Raw genomic sequence first — 13,346 nt, 5'->3', positions numbered from 1 at the left:
ACAGTGCAATGGTTTCTCCCTCCTCTTTGGGAACTTTAGGTAATTCGGCCCTTCTTTACCATAATAACTCTCTAAACTCTTGTTCTAACCAATCATTTCCTTATACTGGCAATTGAAGACGTAGGTGGCTTTCCATGGGGCAGGACATCCTTCACATGAAAACTGCCATCAGAAACAAGGACCCACTGCCTCACAACCCTGAACTCCCCAGTATAACACCATACTATTATTATTATAGTAACTATTCGGCCTTACTCCAATTCACTTTCCAGGCAAAGACTACCCACAAGATCCTCCTGAGTCACCTCTATGGCAACAATCTACATTCTTCAGGCTAGCCCCCAATTTATACACCTCAGGTCTCTGCTTCTGGCTCCTCCATTGAAGAAGTTCATTTGCAAATACTACATTCAGAAGGTGTCACCCACTCCTACATCATACTTATACCAATACTAACCTTAAAGCTAATGCCTAAGGCAGCCATCACTGGTACTCTACTCAGCAAGTTACATCTGTAAACACATTTAACTCTCATGATCAAACCAGATGTAGGGCTTATGAGAATCTTCACAGGACAGATATGGAATATGAAGAATGCCAAAGTCTATGCACTAATCTTAGCCATTGCAATACAGTACCTGAATCATGAATAACAGTGACAAACTTAGCAAATATTATTTGCTGACCATGTAGCTGAATGTGTAGTAAGTCATTGATACCTGTTCCATTGACATAGCCAACAAGATTTGGAAGGTTATTTTCTCAACCGTACTCTATAGAGCATGGATAACAATAGGAGGCTTTTCATAACCTTTTCAGAGCAGGGAGTATGTGAGAGATCCAGGTATACTTGATACTAGTCCACAAGCTAGTGCCATTTCATTGGCCCCCCTCCACATAGTGTGTCCAGAGTGTACTTAGTGGCTTAATTGGCCCACTGTGTGACACCCACAATAGTGTAGCTGTCATTTTTACCTCCAGTTATTTTCTTAATTTTATTTTGTTATACCAGCCTGCTCACCACATATAGGAACATGACATTTCCTTCCTGTGTCTAAGTGCCTTATGACAAAAGCTCTTTAGAGGTCACACAGTGTCCTCAGAATGAGGTCATCATGTATATATTAACCACAAGAAGTTTATGAACAAACAGGGGTATTTTATTTTGTTTTGTTTGCATTTTGATTTTGAGTCTGGTACCAAGAAGGCCCCCAGAGATCACAGAACCTCTTGCCTCAGGCATGAAATAAGGCCACAGAGAACAAAGATAAGCCAAGCATTAGAGTGGAGTTGCCTCAACCACTTCAGTACTTATTAGAATTCCTAGTTTGAGTCCTCCTTCCAGTGTTCAGTTTTGTACTTCTCCATTGGCACAGCTTTGTCTTTAAATGCCAAGATTCTGTGTGCCATATTGTCCCCATCTTACCTGAAGGACATTACACAGAAGCCTAGTGACTGATGACCATTAAAATATGACCCCTCTGATGCTATTTGGGAGACCTTTGTCCCCCCAAAATTTAGACAATGTCCAGAACAACTCACTAGTTCGATTTCCTCAACATCGTACTTGACCATGCCTCCACAGCATAGTCATTGAGACACTGGAGCTAAACAGTGTCCTGTCAGGAACAATGAGAACCTCACCTCCTGATGAGGAGGTGTTTGCCTTCAACCCTTTCCTTGCTTGAAGCTGCATTCTCAAACCACATGGGCTAGACTGCCTAGGTTTTCTCTTTTGGACAAGAAATTTAAAGAGAAAGGAGCTTAAATGAGGCCAATAATGTCGTCTTTCCTACAGGCAGTTGGAGGAAATTGATACTCTTTCCATGGTGAAAGGTCAAAATACCCCCTTTGAATTGAACTGTAAATACTAAATTCTCAACAATTATTCTCAGCAGCAGTTGTAAAAATTTCAGCAAATTGCAGCTGTTTGGTTTTTCACCCAAAACACACCCTCCTTTCCATCACTGAGACTCACTCTTCCTACCTGGCACTTACAACCCAGCACTAAATCCCTTCAGCAAAATCGTTCCGGGTAACTACTCGGCCAAGAGCCAAGGGCAGCTTGGGCAAACAGCATAAACACCAGGCTCCTCTCCGAGAGCCATCTCTGCACATAAGCTGTGTGAGGAAGTCATAGTTGGAAATTGTTTCAGAGACCTGGCAATGCTTTTAAAACATGATAACTATCACACTTTACTCTTCTCTGAAAGGTTAGTTTAATCGTAGATCACCAAAAAATTGGTTTCCACAAATGCATAATGGTTCATCTATGTCACACTTGAACTAAATGGTTTTTTAAATGGAGCTGAAATTATTTTGATGTGTACACAGTCCCAGATTTCTATACAACCTTTTTTAACCAGCCCATCAGGAGTCTTGCCTCTAAAGCCTCATTAATAATTCAGATGTGCTGATGACTTTAAAAGATCTATGGAATTGAAGCTCAGGGAAAGAAAAAAAAAAGGAAAACCTCTGCTTGACAAAAAGATAAATGAATGTAGAAAGAAGCTGTAGGAGGCTGGCAAGCTGTAGATCATCCCAGAACAGATTGTAACTTTATCATCCTGTCAGGGGGAATAATTTAAAGCACTTAATCAGTTAGTTTCACTCTGAGGATACAGCGTTATGAATTCCTCTCGGCCAATCTGTTCAAATCAAAGTGAACCTCATTGTCATAGGGGAGATAGCCAGGGCAGGAGAGATCCCAGAGAGGAGCATAGAAGAGGTAGGAAGTGTCCTGAGGGTTAACCTGGGCTCTTGAACCTTCCTCAGGCTTTTCCCTGGCCCCAGAGGCAGCCATATTGACAAGCCAGGGCATGAGATGGTGGAAAAAGCAGAGTGATCAAGAACTCATCACAGATGCTTAATGTTTATGAGCCAACACACACACACACACACACACACACACACACACACACACATACACACACACACAGAGTCAGATGCAAAGGCACGCACACAGCAAGCTGGGCAATCATTGTAACAGGTAGGTCTACAACCAGACACAAGGCAGATGCAAATGGTTTTATAAGCAATAAAACAAACAAACAAACAAATAAACAAACGAAACAAACAGAAGCAAGAGGGATCATCATCTCTTGGGCAGTGAATATGTTTGAAAGTTGCTTTCCTTCCCTAAGCCACTGTAATGAAGCCTACATTGCCCCACGCTAGATGTTCTATTGCCCAGTTGCTTCACATGGCTTATTTTTCAGAAAATGTCAGTTCTGGAAAGGGGCATACTTTGGAGTTAGACCCTAGAAAACAGCACAGGCCAGCTAAGAGGTTGATCCTCTGCAGAGACCCTGAAAGGCCGTGACTCAGCAGTCTTACTCATCCACTTCTTAGCTCTTAGTGGGGAAATGACAGTGGCAAGCCACCATGAGCTCTCTGCTCATAGCTTGGGTTATTAGAGTTAGCTGAGATACTGCCACCTGCAACTCCTTCCATGACCTCATATTCACAGAGTTCTTGTGCTTTAAATAAAAGCCACTTAAAAATCCTCTTTTAAAATAGTTTTCTATTCTGATTTTCCACTCTTACTGGCCAGCAAATCCTGTGGGGTTCCTTTAAGGGATGCAGACAGGACAGAAGTGGTCCAGCTAACAACTACCTTTGAGTCTGCTTATCATAACAAAATCAAAACAAGGCTGGGAAAGAGGTTAAACTGAAAAAAACCTTCTGAACCATGTGCGCTGCAGTAGGGATGGTGTTCATCTACTCCACCATAGTCTCTGAGGTCGGGCTCCTCCTAGTGCCTCCCAGTCCTGGTGATAGCACATTCATTTCTTTCTTCACTTGCTACAGGGAGGAGAGGCATGGTTCAGGTTTCGGGGGCTTCTGTACACTGCATTTCTTAGCAATAACTCACTGCCGGCTTCTATTGATTACCTTTATGCATTTTCAATGAACTTTCCAAAAGCTCAACCTAGGACTAATTAAGCTTCTCATTTCTCCTTCTTGTTCTCTATCCATTTTGCCCTTTAGCAGAAAAGAAATGGTTTACAGATGAGCCGGATAATGCCTATCCCAGAAACATTCAAATCAAGCCCATGAGTACCCACATGGCTAACCAGATCAACCAATATAAATCCACAAGCAGCCTGATCCCTCCAATCAGAGAAGTTGAAGATGAATGTTGACTCCCAGGAGACCAGAACTATTTTTTTAAAGCCTGACAAACTTCATAAATGGTGACGTGACTTTTCTTCCTCTTACATGCTGAATCACTGGTGGAAATTCTAGAATAAGCAAGAATTGCAAGAAAATAAAGTTAGACAGATCTTTCTCTTTGCCTTGAATACTGCTTCCATGTATTTTGGAAAAGAAAATGATTTCATTTATAAATGAACATACTAAAATAGTCATGTATAGCTTCTAGTGTTTTAAATTATTTTTATTTATTAGAAAGAAAATATATTTTTTCTTTTTTTTCATTGCCAGATATCTTCCCATATATCACAGCAATGCAAAATCAAAAGGAGCTAGTGGCCAGATTCCTTAATGCACATTTCTCTTCTTTCTCTCTTTTTCTTTGAGGAGAATGATGGTCACCACCCCAATTTGTAAAGAAGGGAAATGGATTACTAAAACAAATTTAAGATGGCCAATATTGTATGCACATAGTTCAGTAAATCAAAAAAAAAAAAGTCAAAAGAGCAGAGGTGAATATTTCCCCCTCTCCTGGATGGGTGTATGTTTTGATCTGCATTGACACCAGCTCTTAACAAATCAAACTTCATTATCTTCCCAGTTGAAAGTCATTATCTTTGTAGTTTCCGTTTTTCTCCAGTGTTTCTTATCCTTTGCTTATATATTTAGAAGAAAGAGCTTCTTGTAACTTTTCTGCAGTCGCCAGATCAGGTTTAAGCAACCAGCTCAGGATATGGGGAAGGGTTATAGGCACACCTAGAATGTGAAGGTTGTGAGCCAGAGGCACCCAAGAGCAGACTCTGTTGATCTCATGGTGAGGTCTCCTCCGCCATGCTTTATGCTCCCTGTTTCATACTTTTAAGGCACCCAAGCAAGTCATGTGGACTGTGGGAGGGTCTGCTATGTTCTTTTCCCTGCTCAGAGCTTTTAGCCTAAAAGTTGGTGAACATCAACGAATACTTTACCTAACGATAGGATCTAAGAAGTTTGCATGCTTATCACAAATTTTTGGTTTGGAAGTCTGTCAAGGAGATGACTGTTGCTCAGATTTTCATTTGTTGGCTTTCCTTGGTTGAATTGCTGGGACAAAACATTCAAACTTGCTAAAATACTTACAAAAAAAGAAAACCAACCAACCAACTAACCAACCAACCAACCAACCAACCAACCAACCAAAAACCAGTAAACAACCAAAAGGAAAGTAAGTCATGCTCTTAACATAGACTGTTAGAAAAAGGCCTTGGAAAATTACCAGCAATGAAATAAAATGTATCAGCCACTTCAACCTGTGGTCAAAAGATTTTTCTAGCCATCAGATGCAATTGTGATGTCTGAGCTCTGCTGTTGCATGCATGCCCAGTGTATAGTCACCTCAACAACTGTTTCATTCCAATGACTCAGAAAGTCTTTTCAACTCCACAGTGATCGACCTTTGATATGATCATCAGGGTCTCTGTAGAATCCTGAGTGTGACTGTGATTTTTATTTCCTTAGAAATGTAAAATGTGAACACTTTTCCAAATCAACAAAAATTGCCCCTACAGACCCATGACATCTCTTCCATGAACTCTTTAGGCCATGATTCTGTGGTACCTAGTTATGATAGTACAAATCAGATCAGAGAAAAGCAATGTGATCACTATGGAAACATGTTCACTAAGGACTCCAATATCCAATGTAGGCAAAATGAGCTTCCACCTCTGTCCACTCCCTGCAGAGCCAATATAGCTGTGCTTCCACCTTGTAGGCATTGTCCTGCAGTGACTTGTCAGACTGTGGTTACTCTGTTGTCACACTTTGTAGAATTAGTTCTATAAAAGTATTGTGAATATAATGTGTGTCCAATTGGATTGTTAACACAAAAATATTTATAACCAATCACTAGTCTACTCAGGCTAAAATGATGTCAGCAGTTTTATATTCGGGCTTATAAACATTTCTTGGTTTCCAACAGAACTCAGATGTGTTGATGGGGAGAATCCACTGCCAGAATCTTGACAGCATTCCTGAAAGCTAAGACTTCCTTTAACATCATGATTTTGCATTGGGGTTACCTAAGTACATTCATATCAATCCACGCTCTTCTTTCCTTCCTGAACCATAGTAGGCTCTTCTTTACACTCATTCCAATTAGCCTTACCTCTGAATTTGTCTTAGTTCCTTAATCTCCTATGGTGACCAATGTTTTTTACCTAAATAATTTTCCATCAGAAAAATAATGGTCTCAACACTACTCCATGGAAGGCAGGAATCAGAAACATAATCCCCGTTTCCCACTCTAGCTAGAGATTTAAATCTAAACTTGTTTCTCAACCATAATGGCTCTAATAGTTTCCTACAGTAAGTGACTCCCTCCACTCACCAAGCAGCTTCCAAAACCCTAGATAATAGAAATCCATTTCCTTCTATGATAGACTAATAAATGAGGAAGAGGTCAAGCATGATTCTCAGATTGTCCAGAAAATGACCATGTGGTGGCCCCATCTGGCAAAAGCTCAAGGCAACTCAGTTGAAACAGAAATAACATTTGTTAAAAAAAGAACTGAAGGGCTCAAGACAACATGCAAAGTTCCCAGTTTGCCTCTGTTGGTTGAGTTCTGAGTCCTCTGTAGAATTAAATAGTCTTTCCATCCACATTAGGCCAATGGTGGTCCTCTTTGGAATATTCCACATTAGAAGGGTCTGATCTTTAGTCCCTGATTAGGGTTTCAGAAAAGCTATCTTGGCAAACTAATGATGCTTGGGTGCTTTGGGAATCAGACCATTTGAAAAATGGAAACTACCTGTGTACATCATTTTATAATGATGTACCTGTGAACATTGTATCTGTGTACATCATTGCCAACACCATCTTTCTCATGAATGCAGTCTGTATTTGTCTAAGCAACTGTATTTTGAAATTACTCTCCCCTGCTATAGCAAATAGAAGACATTCACTCAAGGTGTTTTATATTTATAAATTGATTACGTCTAAGTCACTTGGAAGAACAGCCTTCCTTCTACAAGTTACACTTTGTTTTTGTTGTTATTTGTTTGTTTGTTTTTAAGTGTTGGAAGACTTTAGTAAAGGAATTAGAATGGTTTTGGGTTGAGTTGGAAGTGTAGACTGGGAAAATGTATGAAATTAGAGATATTTTGAATGGAGAACAGAAAGTTTCCAACTGTGCCTGATTTAGAAGTTCAAGAGCACTCATATAATTTTAGCTATTAACTATAAAAATGTTCTTTAAATTCTTCAAGTTTCATTGACTTGAACATGAGGATGGTTCGTGGAGATGATGAAGGTCTTTTTCAGACCAACTAAAGCAGTGGTTGCCTTACTTCAGCCAAGCCCTGGGAGACTATTTTTTTCCAGAGCTGTAATTATGGCTCTTCTGGCCATATTATCCATATAGCATTTCTGAGCTAAACACAGCATCCACTCTCTGCTCTGGACAAAGAACAGTCAGGTTCATTTCTATATTCTCCAGTTTGAAAGCTCTTAGAGTGGAGATGCAAAGGTTTACCTTCAGCCTCACATCCACCACTGATGAGCTGGGTTTAGTCATTCTGGTTTCTTTTTACAGCCTTCCTTTCCACCTTCCCTGTCTCTTGGTGCAGTGGAGATTGGATAGTCTCTTCATCTTTAGCCCACAGCTCCAATAGTATGTAGAGAGAGTTTGGACAACCCTACTCTGCTACTGCTAGTTCCATTCATGTCCCCTCTCTACACTCACCCTTACTTCTCATTTCATTCCATTTGTCTGGTTGTGCCCATGATAGCACAATGTCTTTGCTGCTTACATTCAAAAGTGCCATTATGAGTTGTCAATAGCATGGTCCAGGAGGACCTTGTGGAAAGAATGATAGAAAGAGGTAGAAAAGTACAACGAAAATCAGTATCAGACAAGTGACTCAGAGTCATCTTAATTACCAAGAGATCACACAAATTCACTGAACATTAAATTCCAGCCCAAGATCTGCTCATTTTTATTTTAACCATATTTTCTGCTTTTGGAATGGTGGTAAAGTCATAGATACAGTAGCCCTCACTACTTATCACTTTAGCCATCATTTTCAAAAACGTAGACAAACTGAAGAATCACTTTCAACTTTCCCACTAGATTCTCTTTCTGCCTCTGTTGTTTCCCCCATGTTTTAAACAAGTATGTTTCTGCAATAGAACAATGATTTCTCATTTAAATCCCATGACCTCTTGATAAAATAAGGAGTCCCTTTGGATTCATTTAGGTTATTTAAGCTAAGTTTATTTTTAACTGGTCATTGCCCATACCTCTTAATAATTCCAAGGTTACCACTAAAATAAGGCTATGCAGAGGACATTTTAAATTTCAGTTTTGAATACCTATGGTAAGGGTGATTTTAAAATATTTAAAATATTAAGAAAGGGACCCATGTAGCCCTACACTTGTTAGAATCCCCCTGCATTCCAGTCTCACATGGCTTCATGGAGAAATGATTCTCTTTTAGACTTTTTGTTCTAGATCACTCTTTTTAACTGTGCTTTTGAGCATGAAAATGCAAAACTCAGAGTATATATCAAAAGGCTAGAAGGAAGAACAAAAAGAGATAGATGCAACACTTTAAGAAGCCCTGGAAAGAGGTGGTACTTAGAAAAGAAGAGGTTCCCTTGAACCATGAATGGGAAAAATAATAGGCTGGGCTGTGGAGACTTTTCAATAGGAAATACTTAGTTTGACTGGAGGTACAAGGATCTTGAGTTTTGTCTTGTTTTGTTTTGTTTTGTTTTGTTTTGTTTTGTTTTGTTTTGTTTTGTTTTCCAATGAAAGAGGCCTTCAGGAGCTATAATGCACTAGTACCAAGATGATTTTGCTATATGGAGCAACTTACCTTCAAAAATAAATTTGTGTCCATGCACTTACTGAAAACAATGTATGGCAAGAGTTCATGGAAGGAACTAGGAAGTGGGTGGTTGAAGAGCCACATTTAAATCAGAGCATTGATTTAGAAAGTCAGAGAGAATCACTGAAAGGGCCGCACAAGGAGCGATGAGTAGTGGTGACTGTACCCTTTGGGGTTGAAGCCTTTGAGACATTCTATCCTTTCTGGAAAGTATCACAGAAACATAGGCTCTCAAGTTGAACCATCTCTCAGCAACTTGAGATCCTGTGATTGCACTCAATAACAGCTCACCATGAAGAACACCTACCTTCTTCCTACATTTCCACCTTGTCATGCAGTACTCAATTATTAAAATACCCATGGGTCCACCACACAGATTAAAGGAAAGGAAAAGATTTTCAGATTATTTTACAAAGAGTCCTGCTGGTTATACTATTTAACAGACACCAGGGAGACCACCAAAAAAATCATAGAATAATCAAGAATTTAGTTAGAGGAATGAGTATGACACATTCTTGCTTGCAGTAAGCTTGAAATCCAACTTAAAGGAGCACCCTAAAGAGCCAGTAGAGAAAGAATAAGCATGGATAGAACACTGTCCTCCAATAGAGCAGGAGATAAGAAACAAGCAGTTTGAAGCGGTTAATCAAGCGTTGTAGACTAGATGGGGTTTCAGAGTTAAGTATGCTGAGGAGCAACATCCCAGCTCATTCAGGAACATGGATGGATCAATGATTTCATGAGTTGATCAAGTAGTCCCTGTGCACCTGTTGCTGGACAGCTTGTGTCCCTTCTTGGCAACAGGAGACATGTTATGTAGAACATGCATCCAATAAAGACTTTTAATTGGATGGGCTACATAGCAAGTAAGTACCATGACAGCTGTGGAAGTTTGACTTGGATTCTAAGGATGGGCAGGAGTTTGAAAGAGTCTATAAAAAGTAATGGTTTGTTGCAGACCCCAAGGACAGAGCAGTGCAGAGGGACAGAAAGAAGAGGAGAAGATGAGAATGTGAGACAAGAATTTAGACAGCTGAGAAAGGGGCTGCTTTCATCCCTATAAAAAGGAGGGGAGCGATCCATTCCAATCACGAAGGTATTCTGGACTGAAGATGCAAACAGCTGAGAAGATGTTTTGGGAGGTCCAGATCATGAGGAAGCCCCCTTTATCCCCCCGCCCCTGTGACTCAGGTAATTATAAAGGGAGAAGTCTGAATGAGGTTTTTCAATAAAGAAAACATAGGCTTAGATGACAGGTCAGTAGAACTGTCTGGAGGCTACAGCCAAGTTTTCAGGGGCTCAATGGAGCAAACCAAGCTGATATGATTAGGACAGAATATCTATTTAGTATTGGGAGAGTGGGAAACAGAAAGAGGGGTTTAAAAATAGAGAAAATGAACCAGTAAATGAGGGGTGAGATGGAGGGGATCTGAAATAGTGACTCAGAAGTAATGAGGCAGACTGTAAGGACCAATTTCTCCTTGTCTTTATCTCATGTGGTTGCCCTGAAGACTGGATTGAGTGAGAAAGTAGCAGGCCATTCTCGGTCAGTTTTTACACCATGGAAATGGGATACACAGGGTATCTAGGTCATCAGCATGCCCTCTAAAGTTCCCACAGAAAGGTCTTGAGAGGTAGTCTCTCCTTTCATCAGTTCATATCACCCCCATTGTACCTCATCCCTCATGCATAGCACACCCAGAACCTTCTAGTTGCAACAGTCTTCATACACAAAATACGAAGGTCGCCTTGTTCTGGTGGCTTTTCTGGACCGGGGTAAACGGGAATGCTTTTTGGCCAAGTGAAAACTGAGCTCCTTTCTAGGTAGAATATTACATTGAAAAGAGATTTCCCCTGGTCTGTTTATCCCACGAGAAACTTCTGTGTTTCTTCTTGTCCTCCAAAGCTGACCCCAAAGTTCCCCAGGGCCTGTCTTAGGAAACAGCACCTGTCCTGCTGTTTAGAGTCTTAGATGGAAATGTACACACACAACACATGTGCCTGTCAAAGCATCCCCGAACTTCCTGCCCTAGGGATCCAGGAGGTAGTCATCCAGGAGGAGGTTGTCATGGGGAAGGACAGGAGGAGGTAGTCATCCAGGAGGAGGTAGTCATGGGGGAAGGAGCCCCTATAACGAGACAAGTCAAGCCCCAGGTCTCCAAGAAACCAGAGCCGTTCCCCTTCTCCTTCCGCTGTGTACACATTTGACCAGAACTGCAACATTTCAAACATAAACCCAGATCTGCCTGGAAATCCTAATTAAAAACGTTCCGTTCCCAGGTGGTACAATCACATCCTGCCTAAAGTGTCTGGCTCTTGGCCCACTACACAGATGCCGAAAAGAGACTTTTCCCCACTTAACACCAAAACCTTCATTTGGGATTTCTTCAGGGGACAAAGGGGAAAAAAAAACCAATTCAGAGGTACCCATATGCAGAGGTCAGCCTACAACACATTCATTAAGGGAAAAGAGCGTGGTTTGTTTCTCTGTCTTTCACACTTTGATTGCTGGCATGGTGACTGTGGCTATGATGAATTATGTAACCAGACAGGAACTGGAGAAGAGAATAAATGCTGGTGCTCTGAAATGACCTACCCAACTCTGTCATCTGTAACAACCAGTGATAACTCTCTTGTCTTGTAAAAAGGGTTTGTACATAACTTGTACATGGTTTCATTTTGTATTTTTCGCAGATTAAAAATTTATGTATTTGTGTTCTAAAACAAGGAGTGTTTCTTGTGTCTTTGTAACTGTCCCATAGGGTGTGGGGAGGGTTACCTAAGGTCCTATTTCACCCCCTTCTCCTTTGTGAAGGTGAAATTGTGGACCAGAAGCAGCCATGAAGTTGTTTCTCCAGTTGCAACTGTGGGCCAGGGTACTTCCCAACATTGGCATGAGCAGTGTTGGGGAGGAATGGCTACTGGTGTCATTAAAAATCTCAGAGTCATACAGGGCCACACTGGTTGAGAGGGTCACATGCTGCTACAGGCGACTCCAGAATATAGTGCTCTAAAGACACTGCCTACATTCCATAGAACCTTGAAAAGTCAACACTGGATCACTTCTGCCACCTGCTCCCATGCTAGCTACCCTTCCTTGCTATTCATACAAATGAGCAAAGTCTCCCTGCTTCTTCCTCATCAAAACACAGGGGTTGAAGCTTGCTTAAGGGGTGGCCCTTCTTGTTCTTCACACCCATAGATGAAATGCCCAAGTCAATAATATCCAGTAACAATGCTACTATTTGAGTCTTTAGATCTTCAGAGGCCTGTGGATTTGAAGTCCTTACAGGACACCAGCCTCCTTAGTCTAAGACTGACCAGGCTTCTGAGAAAGGAAGATGCTGGTGAGAGTGTTCCATGTATGTACTATATAGAGACTGTCAAAAATTAATATCATTAGAGATTGTACCCTTCTTCATTGGCCAAATGTTAGTGTTTACATTCCTTTATTGGGACTTGTTTACAAAACAGTATGTAATAACATGATTCTGGGTCTTTAGTTGGGGAAAGGACAGAAGTAATAAATTATTGGCTCACATATTAAAAATTGATCTGTGGGAGAGAGTACAGCATGCCCTTACAGAGACATAAAAGGTTTGCTTAGCTATTTGAAGAACAATCTGATTGATACCTTGAAAGCCAAATCTCTGGGTACGTATGCCTATTAGTCTTTGTCAACTCAACAGAGACTAGAACCATCTGGAGTGAGGAAACCTCAATTGAGAACTGCCTACAACTACTTGGCCTGTGGGCATTTCCGTGGAACATTTTCTTGATTAATGATTGATGTGGGAGGGTCTAGCCCACTGTTGGCAATATTGCCCTTGGGCAGGTCATCCTGAATTGTTTATGAAAGCAAGCTGAACAAGCCACAAGGACCACTCCAGTAAGCAACTTTCCTCCATGCTCTAGTATCTGCCTCTGTGTTCTTCCCTTGGCTTGCCTCAGTGATGGACTAAACCCATAAGTTAAAAAAATAAAAAGCCTCATTCTTACCAAATGTACTTTTTCTCGATGTTTTATCAAAACAAGAGAATAGAAAGCAGAGGCAGTACTCAAACAAAACCAGCCCCAAGCAGACCTTATTGCCAGGAGTGAGAAACTGCAGACTTACATACCTTCTCCTGCCAACTCCTCACAGATCTTTGAGCTCCAGAGTCTCAACTTGTCTTCTCAATATTTGCTAACAAATCTGAATGTTGTTGGGGAAATGTAATTGCGGAGCATATGGTCTCCATTAGTCAGGCAAACTCTACTGCCAAGTTCAGCTCCAAGCAAGGAGTCTGCATAAAGGATGAAATATTAGGGGAAGATCCACAGTGACA

The 13,346-nt window shown here is 40.9% G+C and overlaps 1 protein-coding gene across 17 annotated transcripts in view; it reads left to right on the top strand.

Annotated features, from left to right (window-relative positions):
- Positions 1–11,739, top strand: part of Kcnma1 (potassium calcium-activated channel subfamily M alpha 1) — a 700,771-nt gene extending 689,032 nt beyond the window's left edge. For 10 of the 17 annotated variants that reach the window (XM_021182664.3, XM_029468760.2, XM_085828422.1 and 7 more), the window contains one exon: positions 3,991–11,739. In XM_021182664.3, the coding sequence (XP_021038323.1) occupies positions 3,991–4,015 (25 nt within the window). In that variant the 3' untranslated portion in view covers positions 4,016–11,739. The remainder of the gene's footprint in view (positions 1–3,990) is intronic. The other 7 variants (XM_021182666.3, XM_021182654.3, XM_021182646.3 and 4 more) reach the window with 1 other exon arrangement.
- The last annotated feature ends 1,607 nt before the right edge of the window (positions 11,740–13,346 follow it).

The sequence above is a fragment of the Mus caroli genome, unplaced genomic scaffold (assembly GCF_978045245.1).
Source record: "Mus caroli unplaced genomic scaffold, Mus_caroli_1 scaffold_12, whole genome shotgun sequence".
Taxonomy (NCBI): domain Eukaryota; kingdom Metazoa; phylum Chordata; class Mammalia; order Rodentia; family Muridae; genus Mus; species Mus caroli.
This window is presented reverse-complemented; position numbering and strand designations above follow the sequence as displayed.